Here is an 11,700-nt window from a genome sequence, read left to right as displayed (position 1 = left end):
GTCCCAATGAAGCCGTATTCTATAATCAAACAGAATTTAGATGAAATATGAGGGAAATAAATTATAGTTTAAGGAGGGATTAAATTATGGATAACTTTTTATTTTTAAGAAACCATTCAGCTTTTTTTTTAAGATTTATTTTATTCAAGAGCTGGGGTACTGGTCAGAGGCGCAGGAGGGTGAGAGGACTCCCCAGAGACTGAGCGGGGAGCAGAACAGGCAGACTGACCGAAGACACTGCTGAGGGGAACAGCGGGCGAGACAGGAGAGGTCTGCCAAGCCATGTAGGAATCTCCCTGGCGGGCCGGGAATTGAACCCACACTGCATAGGCTGCGGACAGCTTCACAGCACTGTGTTCAATCTGCTACACCATAGGGGAGGCTCAAATTATGGAAAATTTATACATGTAATACATAATATTCACACTTAGGCACAGCACATGTAACGGTCTACCCACTAGAAGATCAGCACATGTACAATGTCATGCACAGGAACTTCACAAGAAAGCAGGATTTTGGGGCCTCCTGCTAACTCTCTAATCTCACCCCCAACCTGGAGTGTAACACAACTAATTCTGGGACCTGTAACTATGCCAGGAACACTCCTGTGGTGACATGTTTTTCTGGCTATTTCCCCAAACCCAAATGTACTTCTCATGCACATATTGTCGCCACATGATACGTCCTTCATAGATAAATCCGCTGCCTTCAATTTTTTTTTCCAAAGTCTCCTAATTGGAAGAGATTATACAGCTCTCCTCTAGATTCTACCTCTCACCACACCTGCATTTTTTTACTTAACAGTAATCATCACCATATGAAATATTATTTACCGAGACCACACACATATTAGAAGAAAATTGTTTGGGGCTAGCATTTTTCTTTTTTTAAAAGAAAATATGTTCATCTGTTATTTACGCATAGAACAACTGGGGTGCAGGCCAAAGGTGCAGGGGCAGAGAGCATTCACCAGAGACAGAGTGGGGAGAAGGACAGGCAGTTCTACTCAAATACACAGATGAGGGGAACAGGGGGAAACAGGGGAGGTCTCTGGGGACATGTGGGTGAGCTCCCTGGCTGGGGATCAAACTCTGGCTGTCCTGGTGGTAGCGCTCACTTAACCTCTAGGCCACCAGGGAGGCCCTCGGACTAGGATTTTTAAGAATCAGTCTCACAGCATTTTCCCCATGATTCCAACAATATTTGGATAATACAATTGGTCAAACATATTTAAAGATAATCACACAATATAGTCAAAGAAAATTTTGACTTGGAAAAATGTTTGCATTACAGGTAAGGATGGCTAATTATTCTCAGCATCAAGAGAGGGTGGGTCATGAACAGCCTTGAAAAGTTCAGGTAAAAGGCACCAGATCTGTAACATCAAACATATTAACTGCATGTATTTAAAAAATAATCACCCCATTTAAACTCATTGCTCGATTGCTCTGCTGTGGTTAAGTTGACATCACTTCTGTCTCATCCCCCAGGCTCACCAGCGACCTGGCGCCAGGAAACCAAACCCACCCCACAGCGTTCACCCTCCTGGGGCTCTCAGAAGAGGCCTCGCTGCAGCCCCTCCTCTTCTGGGCATTCTTGGCCATGTACTTGGTCACGGTCACTGGGAATCTCCTCATCATCCTGGCCATCGTCACGGACCCCCACCTGCACACCCCCATGTACTTCTTCCTCGCCAACCTGTCCTTTGCCGACATTGGCTTCACCTCCACCACCGTCCCCAAGATGCTGCTCAACATCCAGACACAGAACAAAGCCATAACCTATGCGGGCTGTGTCAGCCAGATGTTTTTCTACATGCTCTTTGGAGGAGTGGACAACTTCCTCTTGACAGCCATGGCCTACGACCGGTTTGTGGCCATCTGCCATCCCCTGCACTACACGGTCATCATGAACCCCCAGTTCTGTGGCCTCCTGCTTCTTGCATCCTGGGTGTTAAGTCTTCTGCATGCTCTGTTACACAGCTTAATGGTTTTGCGACTGTCCTTTTGCTCACAGCTGCAAATCCCTCACTTCTTCTGTGACCTGGACCAATTGATCCAGCTTGCCTGTTCTGACACCTTCCTCAATGAGCTGGTGATATATTTAGCAGCGGGGGTTGTGGGGATGATTCCTCTCAGTGGCATCCTTTTCTCCTACTCTAAGATTGTGTCCTCTGTTTTGAAAATCTCCTCAGCGAGCGCCAGGTACAAAGCCTTCTCCACCTGCGGGTCTCACCTCTGTGTGGTCTCCCTGTTCTATGTGACGGGGCTCGGCGTGTACCTCAGCTCTGCTGCTACCCACGACTCCAGGGACAGTGCAATCGCCTCGGTGATGTACATGGTGGTCACCCCCATGCTGAACCCCTTCATCTACAGTCTCAGAAACAAGGACATAAAGCAGGCCCTGGGGAGGCTCTTCAGCTGCAGAGCAACCCCAACGTGACGGGGGCCGCTTCCTCAGACTGTCTGGTGGGGAGCAGCAGGGCTCACAGTCCATGGACTGAGTCATGATCCTGTCCTCAGCAACTCAGAGATAATCTGTGGTTTCTCTTATGTACAGAGTTTGATATCAGTGTTTTTTACATTACAAATATTTTCTGTATTTTCTTAATTATTTTTTACTGGTCTGAGTAATGGGTCAGTATTTTTTTTTAAGATTTATTTATTTATTTATACAAGCACTGGTTACAGTCAGAAGCGCGGGAGGGTGAGAGAATTCACCAGAGCCAGAGGGGAGAGCAGAGCATGCAGATTGACAAGGTACACTGCTGAGGGGAGCAGCGGGCGGCAGGAGAGGTCTCTGCACCACGTGGGACCCTCGCTTGGGGGCCAGGTATCGAACCGGCGCTGCAGAGGCTGCGGGCAGCTTCGCAGCCCAGTGCTCAACCGCTGTGCCACCAGGGAGGACCCTGGGTTCTTTATTAAAAAAAATATAATTGCTAAATTTTTCTTTAGTAAAATGTTAAAACAGAAAATTGGGTACTTCCAAAACAATAGACGGAAATGGAAGAAAAATATGCACAACTATCAGAAAAAGAAGCAGTTATAGATTATGCGCAGAAAAATCTTGTCATATCACAGTGCCCAGGCGTGTCCAGGGCTAATATTCACTGTCCCTACTTCTGTCCTTTCCTTCCTTTCTTTGGTGATTTGTTGTTGGCCCATAATATTCCTGTTCTTGCCATTTTTCCTCAGGGCTTTGTGTTTCATTGTTTCTTTCCAGTAGAAGAACTCCTGTCAGCTTCTGTGTTCAGGCAGGCAGACCTGACAGTCATAAACTCCACTGGTTTCTCTGTCTGGGGAAGCTTTTATTCACATTCCTATCTGACCAGTTTTGCAGAATAGAGTATTCTGGGTGGGAATCCTTGTGTTTGGGATTATGAGTACTTCCTTCCTCTCCTGTCCTGGAGAGTGATGGGGGAAATTTGAGGAAAGCCTAATTTGGATGCCTTTGCAAATTTTCTTTCTTTCATGCTTCCTTTGCTTTGGTATCTGTTTTTATGATTTTTTATACTTTATCAATGGGGCACCAGGGTGTAGGTCATTTTCACTTTGAAATTTGGGTGTTATGGCTACGTCCTGGACATTCACTCTTCTATCATTCTCTAGGTTTGGAAAATTCTCAGCTATGATTTTTTTGACAAGCGCCACTCCTCCCTTCTCCTTCATCTCCTGGGTTATCCACTATCCTTTTCTTTCTACTTTCAATTGCATCTGACATTTTTGTAGCATTTCCTTATTTTGCCTCTATGAATGTCTTACTTCCCTCTTTTTTCCTAATTGGGTGATTTATACATTGGGAGCCTCTTTCTGAAGTTATTTTGTTTGCAATTTTAATTCCATATAAAACGCTTTCTATATTTGTGTTCATGTACATTCAGACATTTGTGTGTCTTAATATTGTCCATCTCTTTGGAGAAGACTCTCCAGTTCTTTTATCTTCTAAGGTCTCGCAGATGCCCGTCTGCCCTGAGTCACCTCCCATAACTCATGGGTATATCTAATGTTGTTGCTCCACATCACTTAGACTCTTCTGCTTCTCTCTCCTGTATCTATGAGCCAGAACTTCTGTTCTGCTACTTTTTTTCCTTCTTGTGCTCAGATATTCCTTGATTTCTAAGTATTTATGTCACCTCACTTCCATGTTTATAGCTGGGGTGCGCTGTGGGTTAGTTTGATTGTTTCTCTTGTAGTTCACCTCCTTGTGAGGAGGGCAGTGGGGAGTCTGGGACTTAAATGTTGTCTCAGTTTCTTGAGAAGTGAACTCTGTCACCTCCACCTCCTCCCCCGACCCTCCACAGAAGCTCCAATTGGTCTTCAATTGTCCTCACCTCCTTCTCCACCTCCTTCAGGTTGTTCCTGCCACTGTTTGAGTCTCCTGGTGACTGGAGCTGGGTCTAGTCCACAGGGTTCTATCTCTGAACTCAGCTGGCCTGGAAATGAAGGGGGCACTTACATGGGCTGCATGCCCATTGCATCACTGTGGCCACAGGCGATGACCACCAGAGCCACCAGCCCTGCTGTCTACTGAGGGCCCTGGGGTGCAAATGCTTCAAATCTGCTTGATACATTGCAAATAAGTGGTGTGTTCTCTGCCCCACTGTCCTTTGCTCTGCTCTGGGATCCATTATGAAGCCATCTGGGCTCCCCTGAAAACTCTGATCTCCTCACTTTGGTAGATGGTAGAGGTTTCCTTTCCTATGCTGGTCACTGAGCTCACAGGGTCCCAGGCTGTAAGAGGAAACATTTATGTAATGTTGATAGAAGGGAAACTCTGCATCTGTTATGGAAGCAGTATGGAAATCCCTCAATTATTGAAGAACATAAGTGCCCTATGATCTAGTCGTCTCATTCTGAGTATTTATCTGGAAAATACACACAAAAACACTTATTCAAAGGAGTATGTGCCACCCATGTTCACTGCAATGATATTTACACTGGCCAAGATGTAGAAACAGTCCAAGTGATCGATAAATGGACAGAAAGATGCGGTATATGTAGATAATGGAATACTATTTGGGCATTAAAAAGATGAAATTGCACGTTTTGCAACTATAGAACGATAACAACATAATTATCCTACTGAAATAAATCAATCTGAGACAGTCAAATACCATGTGATTTTCTCATATGTGATAAAGAAAACAAATGGATCATGTCCATAAAACAAAATATACTTTTGGACTATATAAGAACAATTAGTGGCTCACAGGAAGATGGCAGAATGGAGGTGTTTAAATCAGAAAGCGAGGACTATGGTATAATGAAAGATAAAGTAAAACATTTAGTACTGAACTTTATGTCGCATATATGTATGTTGATTAATAATCATGCATCCCTGAAATTTATATAACATTATTTGCAAGATTACTTCAATTTAAAAAATTAAAAGCTAAACTCAAAGGAAATGACAACTATTTAATGAGAGTCTCCTTTAATAAACAGCTTTGTATTAAAATTAACTTATATGTTAAAATGAATATTGATATTTTGTATTATAAAATAAAATGTAAAATTATTGAATATTAGAGGAGCCATACAAAATTAGGCATCCATACTGCATGGGTCCCTTTATACATAATACACAAAAGATTCCACAAGCTTCAATTGCTTTCTTACATTATTGTTATTTTCATTTATTATTATTTTTAAAGATTTATTTATACAAGAACCAAGTTACAGACCAGATGTGCAGGAGGGTGAATGGATTCACCAGAGACAGGGCGGGGAGCAGAACAGGCAGATCGACTGAGATACACTGCTGAGGGGAGCTGTGGGTGAGACAGGAGAGGTCTGCTGGCCAGGAGTGAACCTGCACTGCAGAGGCTGCGGACAGCTTCACAGCGCTGCGCTAAACCACCTGTGCCACCATGGAGGTCGCCTGATATTATTTTTAGAAAACATCCCCCTAAGTCTGTTTTCTTGGTTCTCATAGTGCGGGAATAATAAACCAGGATTCAGGTGGATGTTTTGAGATATAAATGCCTAGAAAGAATTTTGATTATTTTGAGGATGAGTTGCATTTATGTCCAGTTTTCAGGGTTTTTGGTGTACATGGATGTTGGATCTAAGTGAGAAAATAAACCAGTCAAAGTGGCAGGATATAAACAAAAACAAAATCAGCTGCCTTCCTATATACATAAACAATGAGTTAGAAGTGGAAAAAAATTAAGAAATTGTGCCCTTTACAATCACACCAAAATAAATAAAAGTTCAATACCTAGGGCCTCCCTGGCGGCGCAAGGGTTAAAAGGCAACCTATGAAGCAACCCACAAGGGAGCTACCCACAAGGCACAGCCTGTCTCGCCTGATGCTCCCCTCAGCAGTGTGTTTCAGTCAGTCTGCCTGTTCTGTCCCCCACTCTGTCTCTGGTGAATCCTCTCACCCCCCGCACCTCTGGCCTGTGCCCCATTTCTTGTATGTGTAAATAAATCTTTTTTAAAAAGTTAAATACCTAGTTAGTAACTTAAAAAAAGGATATGAAGGGCCTGTATAAAGAAAACTGTAAGACTCTGTTAAAAGAAATAGACAAAATACACAACAAAATGGAAAGTTATTTCTTGCAAATGGACTGGAAGAATCAATGTGGTCAAAGTGAACATCCTACACAAGCAGTACACAGAGTTAACACACTCACATGAAGTTACCAATGGCACACTTTAAAAACTAAAATACACATTACTGAAATTCATATGGGACCACCAAAAACCCCAGATAGCAAAGCAACTCTGGCAAAAAAAAAAAAAAGGAAAAATTATTACAATACCAGACTTCAAACAATACTATAAAGGTATAGTAATACTGAATAATTAAAATTGTACAGGAACAATAACAGACACAGAGACCAATGGGACACAATCAAGACCCAGAAACAAACCAACTTACAGGAACAGTTACTCTACAAAATAGGAGCCAGGAACATACACGGGAGCAAGGAGCCTCTTCAGTAAATGGCATTTGGAAAACGGGACACTCATGCAAATGAATGAAACTACATGACTCTACCTCAAAACACACACAAAAACAATTCAAAATGAATAAAAGTCTTCAATGTAAGACGCCAAACCATAACACATAGAAGAAAAAATGGCAAATCGCTGTACAATATAAATTTCAGATGTGTTTGTGGAATCATCTCCAGCATCAAGGGGAACAAAGGAGAATATAAGTAATTGGGACTATAGCAACCAAAATGCTTCTGTGCAGTACAAGAAAACATCACTACAGCAATAAGACAATGTACTTAAAGGGAGGATATATTTGCACGGCATAATTCTGACAAAGATATACAGAGAACCTGGGGTGTTGATATCCATCCTCTCTTGTTCCACACCCACACAGACGTGACAAGCTCAAGTGAGGTGCCCAGCTGGTGAGGACACATCTGGTGGACGGAGAGAGGCTCTTAGGCCAAGCCCCGTGTGCCATTAGATTGTCTCATGTAACAAGTTATTTCCTAGGACATGCCTAACTGGCATAGAGACCTGGTACCAGGTGTGAAAACATCCCTATTGAGTTGTGAGGCAACAAAGTGGACATTAGGACAGAAAAAATTAAGGAAACTCTATTGTCTTCCAAAAGAAGAATTTTCAGTATTGAGGCGAGTCGTCAGAGGTCACCACAAGCCCTTCCTCTGGCTGCTAGAAGAGCAACGGGCGACCCTCACTTGGAGTTTGTTGTGGCGCCTGCTCCTGCCTCCCTGGGGCTGTCAGGGACCCTGCTTTGGCAGTGAAGTCTGGGCACGATTCAGAGGTTGCTCAGACAACTGCTGCTCTATGACATGTTGACCTGTGAGGACGGTGACACCGAATGTCAGGAGTGGACTTTTGTGGGCAGCTGTCCCGTGCTGGCAGCAGGAGGTACGTTAGCACTTCCCTGGGCTGCTAAGCAGGACACCTGCCTAATCTTTGGGGGGCTGAGGAGGTGCACGGGCTTCAGAGGTACTGTGGCCGCTACAGAAATCTTTACTCTTTGGACCCACATATTAGCTGGTTAGGAACACAGTCGTTTCCTTCTGGAGTTTCAAACACAAGGCTGCTGCGGTCACATCACAAAACAAACAAAAAGAAATTCCTATTTGCTTTTGCAAGAGTGCTACGACAACAAGGATTGTGGTGGCTAAGGTTTTATACAGAGGACTCGGTTCTCTGCTTTATGATAGAGGAGTAACAATACTGGGCAATGGGGGTGTCTGTGCCCCCACCAAATTTGTGCTTTGATGATTGCAGACATTATCTCAAGTTGGTTCCTCATGCACAGACATTTTGAAAACTTGAACACGGCTTAGAATAGAATAGGGTGCTGGGTGGTTACAGCTCTGGAAGGTGCAGGAGTTCATTAAAAAGGAGTAACTAAAACTGGATGCACTTGACATCTAATCTAGGCTCTCGGGATCAGAGAATCATTAAGAAACTTTCCTTCTGTCCAGTCCAGTGTCCACAGGGAACTCATGAGCTCAGAGCTTGGGGCAGGAGAGTGAGGTGTGGCTAATGAGACCGCGTGGAGGGCGGTAAATACCCTGTCTCCCTCGGTCCCTCAGACTGTCCAACCCGGGACCAGAGAGGACATGATTCCTGTCTGTGGAGCCCGACCTCTGACCAGGGACCAGCCCTTGGCGCCCTCCTGAGATCCTGTCTGTGACACAGTCCAGATCCATCCTCAAGCGTCCAGGAGGGACTCAGAAGCTACATGGAGAAGCCCCCCTCACAGCCCCCACCCAGGTGAGTCTCAGAGCCCAGCAGGCACTTGTGACAGATCCAGGGAAAATGCAAACTGAGAAGTTCTGCCTCAGGTCACAGAGATCAAACCAGGCCCAGGGACAAGAGGTTCCCTTGTTCTCTTGCTCGACCAACTCATCACTTTATAATTAATTGACTTAATTTGTGACTCAAAACTGTCCACTGCTCTCAATAATACAGAGATGGTGCTGACAGTGAAGAGACAGGAAGGAAAATCTGTTTGGTTAACACTGAAGGGGGAGCGGGAGGTGTAAATGGTTCCAGCAAAGTTAGGACCCAGCCAAGAAGGACTGGAGTGGAGGCAGCAGGAAATATGTATTAAACGCAGAGGGGAGGAACAGAAGGGATGGGGTGTACGAGCAGGTGTTCTGTGTTAGACAGATGCAGACCAAAGGGGGCAGATGACCTTCCAGAGCACTTGAGGAGACGAACAGTGTGTAAGTCCTTCCCTCAAATTAGGTGCTCATGTAAGTAAAACTCTGTATTTGATATCAGTTGAGGGATCTAAAGAGTTTAACTTTACCACCATTCCATGACTGGCAAATCCGCACAGTTTCGCTTGTTAACATTTTACTTTTCTCAATTATAACCTGACTGAGCTCATTCTGAGAGTTTATTTACTTACTGTGGCTTGAGTTTTCATTCTGGTTTGTGATTCAAATATTCACACAGAATTGGAGTTTTTGAAAATAAATGTTTTGCACTTAAATCTTCCATATACGTACAGCTAGTTGGGCAAAATGTTTGAAAGTTTTCAATTTTGTGTGGGCCTCAGTCCGTCTTATTGTGTCCCACTATGTATAATCTCCATAAGAAATATTATTTATGAGACCACACACATACTTAGAAGAAAACTACTTTGGGGCTAGGATTAAACTTTTTTTTAAAAAAAATATTTATTCTTTATGGATAGAATAACTAGGGTGGTGGATAGAGGACTAACCAGAGACAGAGCAGGGAGCAGAACAGGCAGATCTACTGAAATACACTGCAGAGGGGAACAGTGGGGAGACAGGTGAGGTCTGCTGCGCTATGTCGGTAGCACCCTGGCTGAGGATCAGACTCAGGCTGTCTTGGTGGGAGCCCAGAGAATTAACACCAGGGCTACCTGGGAGGCCCTAGGGAAGGAACATTCAGTCATTCTCACTGATTTCTCTCCATGAGTCCAACAATATATGAATAATATAAACGGTCAACGTATTTAAAAGAAAATCTCAGGAAATTTTCAAAGAAAATGCTGACTTGGAAATATGTGTGCATTAGATGTAAGAATGGCTTAATATTTTCAGCATCAAGGGAAGGTGGGTCATTATCATCCTTGAAGATTTAAGGGAAGAGACACTAGCTCTGTAACATGAAATTTACTCAGAGAATATATTTTAAATAAAATCAACATTTAAAACACATTCTTGATTGCTCTGCTGTGGTTAAGTTGACATCACTTCTGTCTCCATCCCCCAGGCTCACCAGCGACCTGGCGCCAGGAAACCGAACCCACCCCACAGCGTTCACCCTCCTGGGGCTCTCAGAAGAGACCTTGCAGCAGCCCCTCCTCTTCTGGGCATTCTTGGCCATGTACTTGGTCACGGTCACTGGGAATCTCCTCATCATCCTGGCCAGCGTCACGGACCCCCACCTGCACACCCCCATGTACTTCTTCCTCGCCAACCTGTCCTTTGCCGACATCGGCTTCACCTCCACCACCGTCCCCAAGATGCTGCTGAACATCCAGACACGAAACAAAGCCATAACCTACGCAGGCTGTCTCAGCCAGGTGTTTTTCTTCTTACTCTTTGCAGGCATGGACAACTTCCTCCTGACAGCCATGGCCTATGATAGGTTTGTGGCCATCTGCCATCCCCTGCACTACACGGTCATCATGAACCCCCAGTTCTGTGGCCTTCTGCTTCTTGCATCCTGGGTGTTAAGTGTTCTGCATGCTCTATTACACAGCTCAATGGTTTTGCGACCGTCCTTTTGCTCACAGCTGCAAATCCCTCACTTCTTCTGTGACCTGGACCAGGTGGTCCAGCTTGCCTGTTCTGACACCTTCCTCAATGAGCTGATGATATATTTAACAGCGGGGGTTCTGGCATTCATTCCTCTCAGTGGCATCCTTTGCTCCTACTCTAAGATTGTGTCCTCTGTTTTGAAAATCTCCTCAGCAAGCGGCAGGTACAAAGCCTTCTCCACCTGCGGGTCTCACCTCTCCGTGTTCTCCCTGTTCTATGGGACGGCGCTCGGCGTGTACCTCCGCTCTGCTGCTACCCACAACTCCAGGGACAGTGCAATCGCCTCAGTGATGTACACGGTGGTCACCCCCATGCTGAACCCCTTCATCTACAGTCTCAGAAACAGGGACATAAAGCAGGCCCTGGTGAGGCTCTTCAGCTGCAGAGCAACCCCAACGTGACGGGGGCCGCTTCCTCAGATTGTCTGCTCGGGAGCAGCAGGGCTCACACTCCATGGACTGAGTCATGATCCTGTCCTCAGTCAGTCAGAGATAATCTGTGGTTTGGCTTAGGAACAGAGTTTGATACCACTTTTTTATACATTATAAATATCTTTTCTGTATTTCCTTAATTATTTTTAACTGTTCTGTGTACTGGGTTCAGGATTAAGAAAAGAATAGTGTCTGTGAGTTTATCTTTAGTGCAATATTTTATACAGGAATTTGGGTACTTACAAAATAATAGAAATGAGGGATAAATATGTATCACCATATCAGGTAAAAACAAGCAACTTCCGAATCATCTGCGGAAAAATCTTGTCATATCACAGTCCCCAGGCGTGTCCAGGCTAATATTCACTGTCCCTACTTCTGTCCTTTCCTTCCTTCCGTTGGTGACTTGTTGTTGACCCATAATATTCCTGTTCAAGTCATTTTGCTCGGGGCTTTGTTTCATGTTTTCTTGTAGAAGAACCCATTTCAGCATTTATGGTGAGGCAGGGAGACCTGATG

General features: G+C 44.4%; 1 protein-coding gene and 1 pseudogene across 2 annotated transcripts; both read left to right on the top strand.

The window, feature by feature from the left end:
- The first annotated feature begins 1,548 nt into the window (after positions 1 to 1,548).
- Positions 1,549 to 2,395, top strand: LOC311180825 (olfactory receptor 7A10-like; annotated as a pseudogene). Its single transcript has one exon. The product of its transcript is annotated as an olfactory receptor 7A10-like (transcript).
- A 5,414-nt stretch (positions 2,396 to 7,809) lies between these two features.
- Positions 7,810 to 11,151, top strand: LOC311180623 (olfactory receptor 7A17-like; the record flags this gene model as incomplete). The annotated part of the gene is made up of 2 exons (XM_084248539.1): positions 7,810 to 7,859; positions 10,200 to 11,151. 2 exons carry the CDS (start codon positions 7,810 to 7,812, stop codon positions 11,149 to 11,151), a joined length of 1,002 nt encoding a protein of 333 aa, XP_084104665.1.
- Positions 11,152 to 11,700: the final 549 nt, after the last annotated feature.

Source organism: Talpa europaea, assembly GCF_964194135.1.
Source record: "Talpa europaea genome assembly, chromosome: 12".
NCBI lineage: Eukaryota > Metazoa > Chordata > Mammalia > Eulipotyphla > Talpidae > Talpa > Talpa europaea.
Note: the sequence above shows the minus strand (reverse complement) of the source record. Positions and strands in the feature narration are given on the sequence as shown.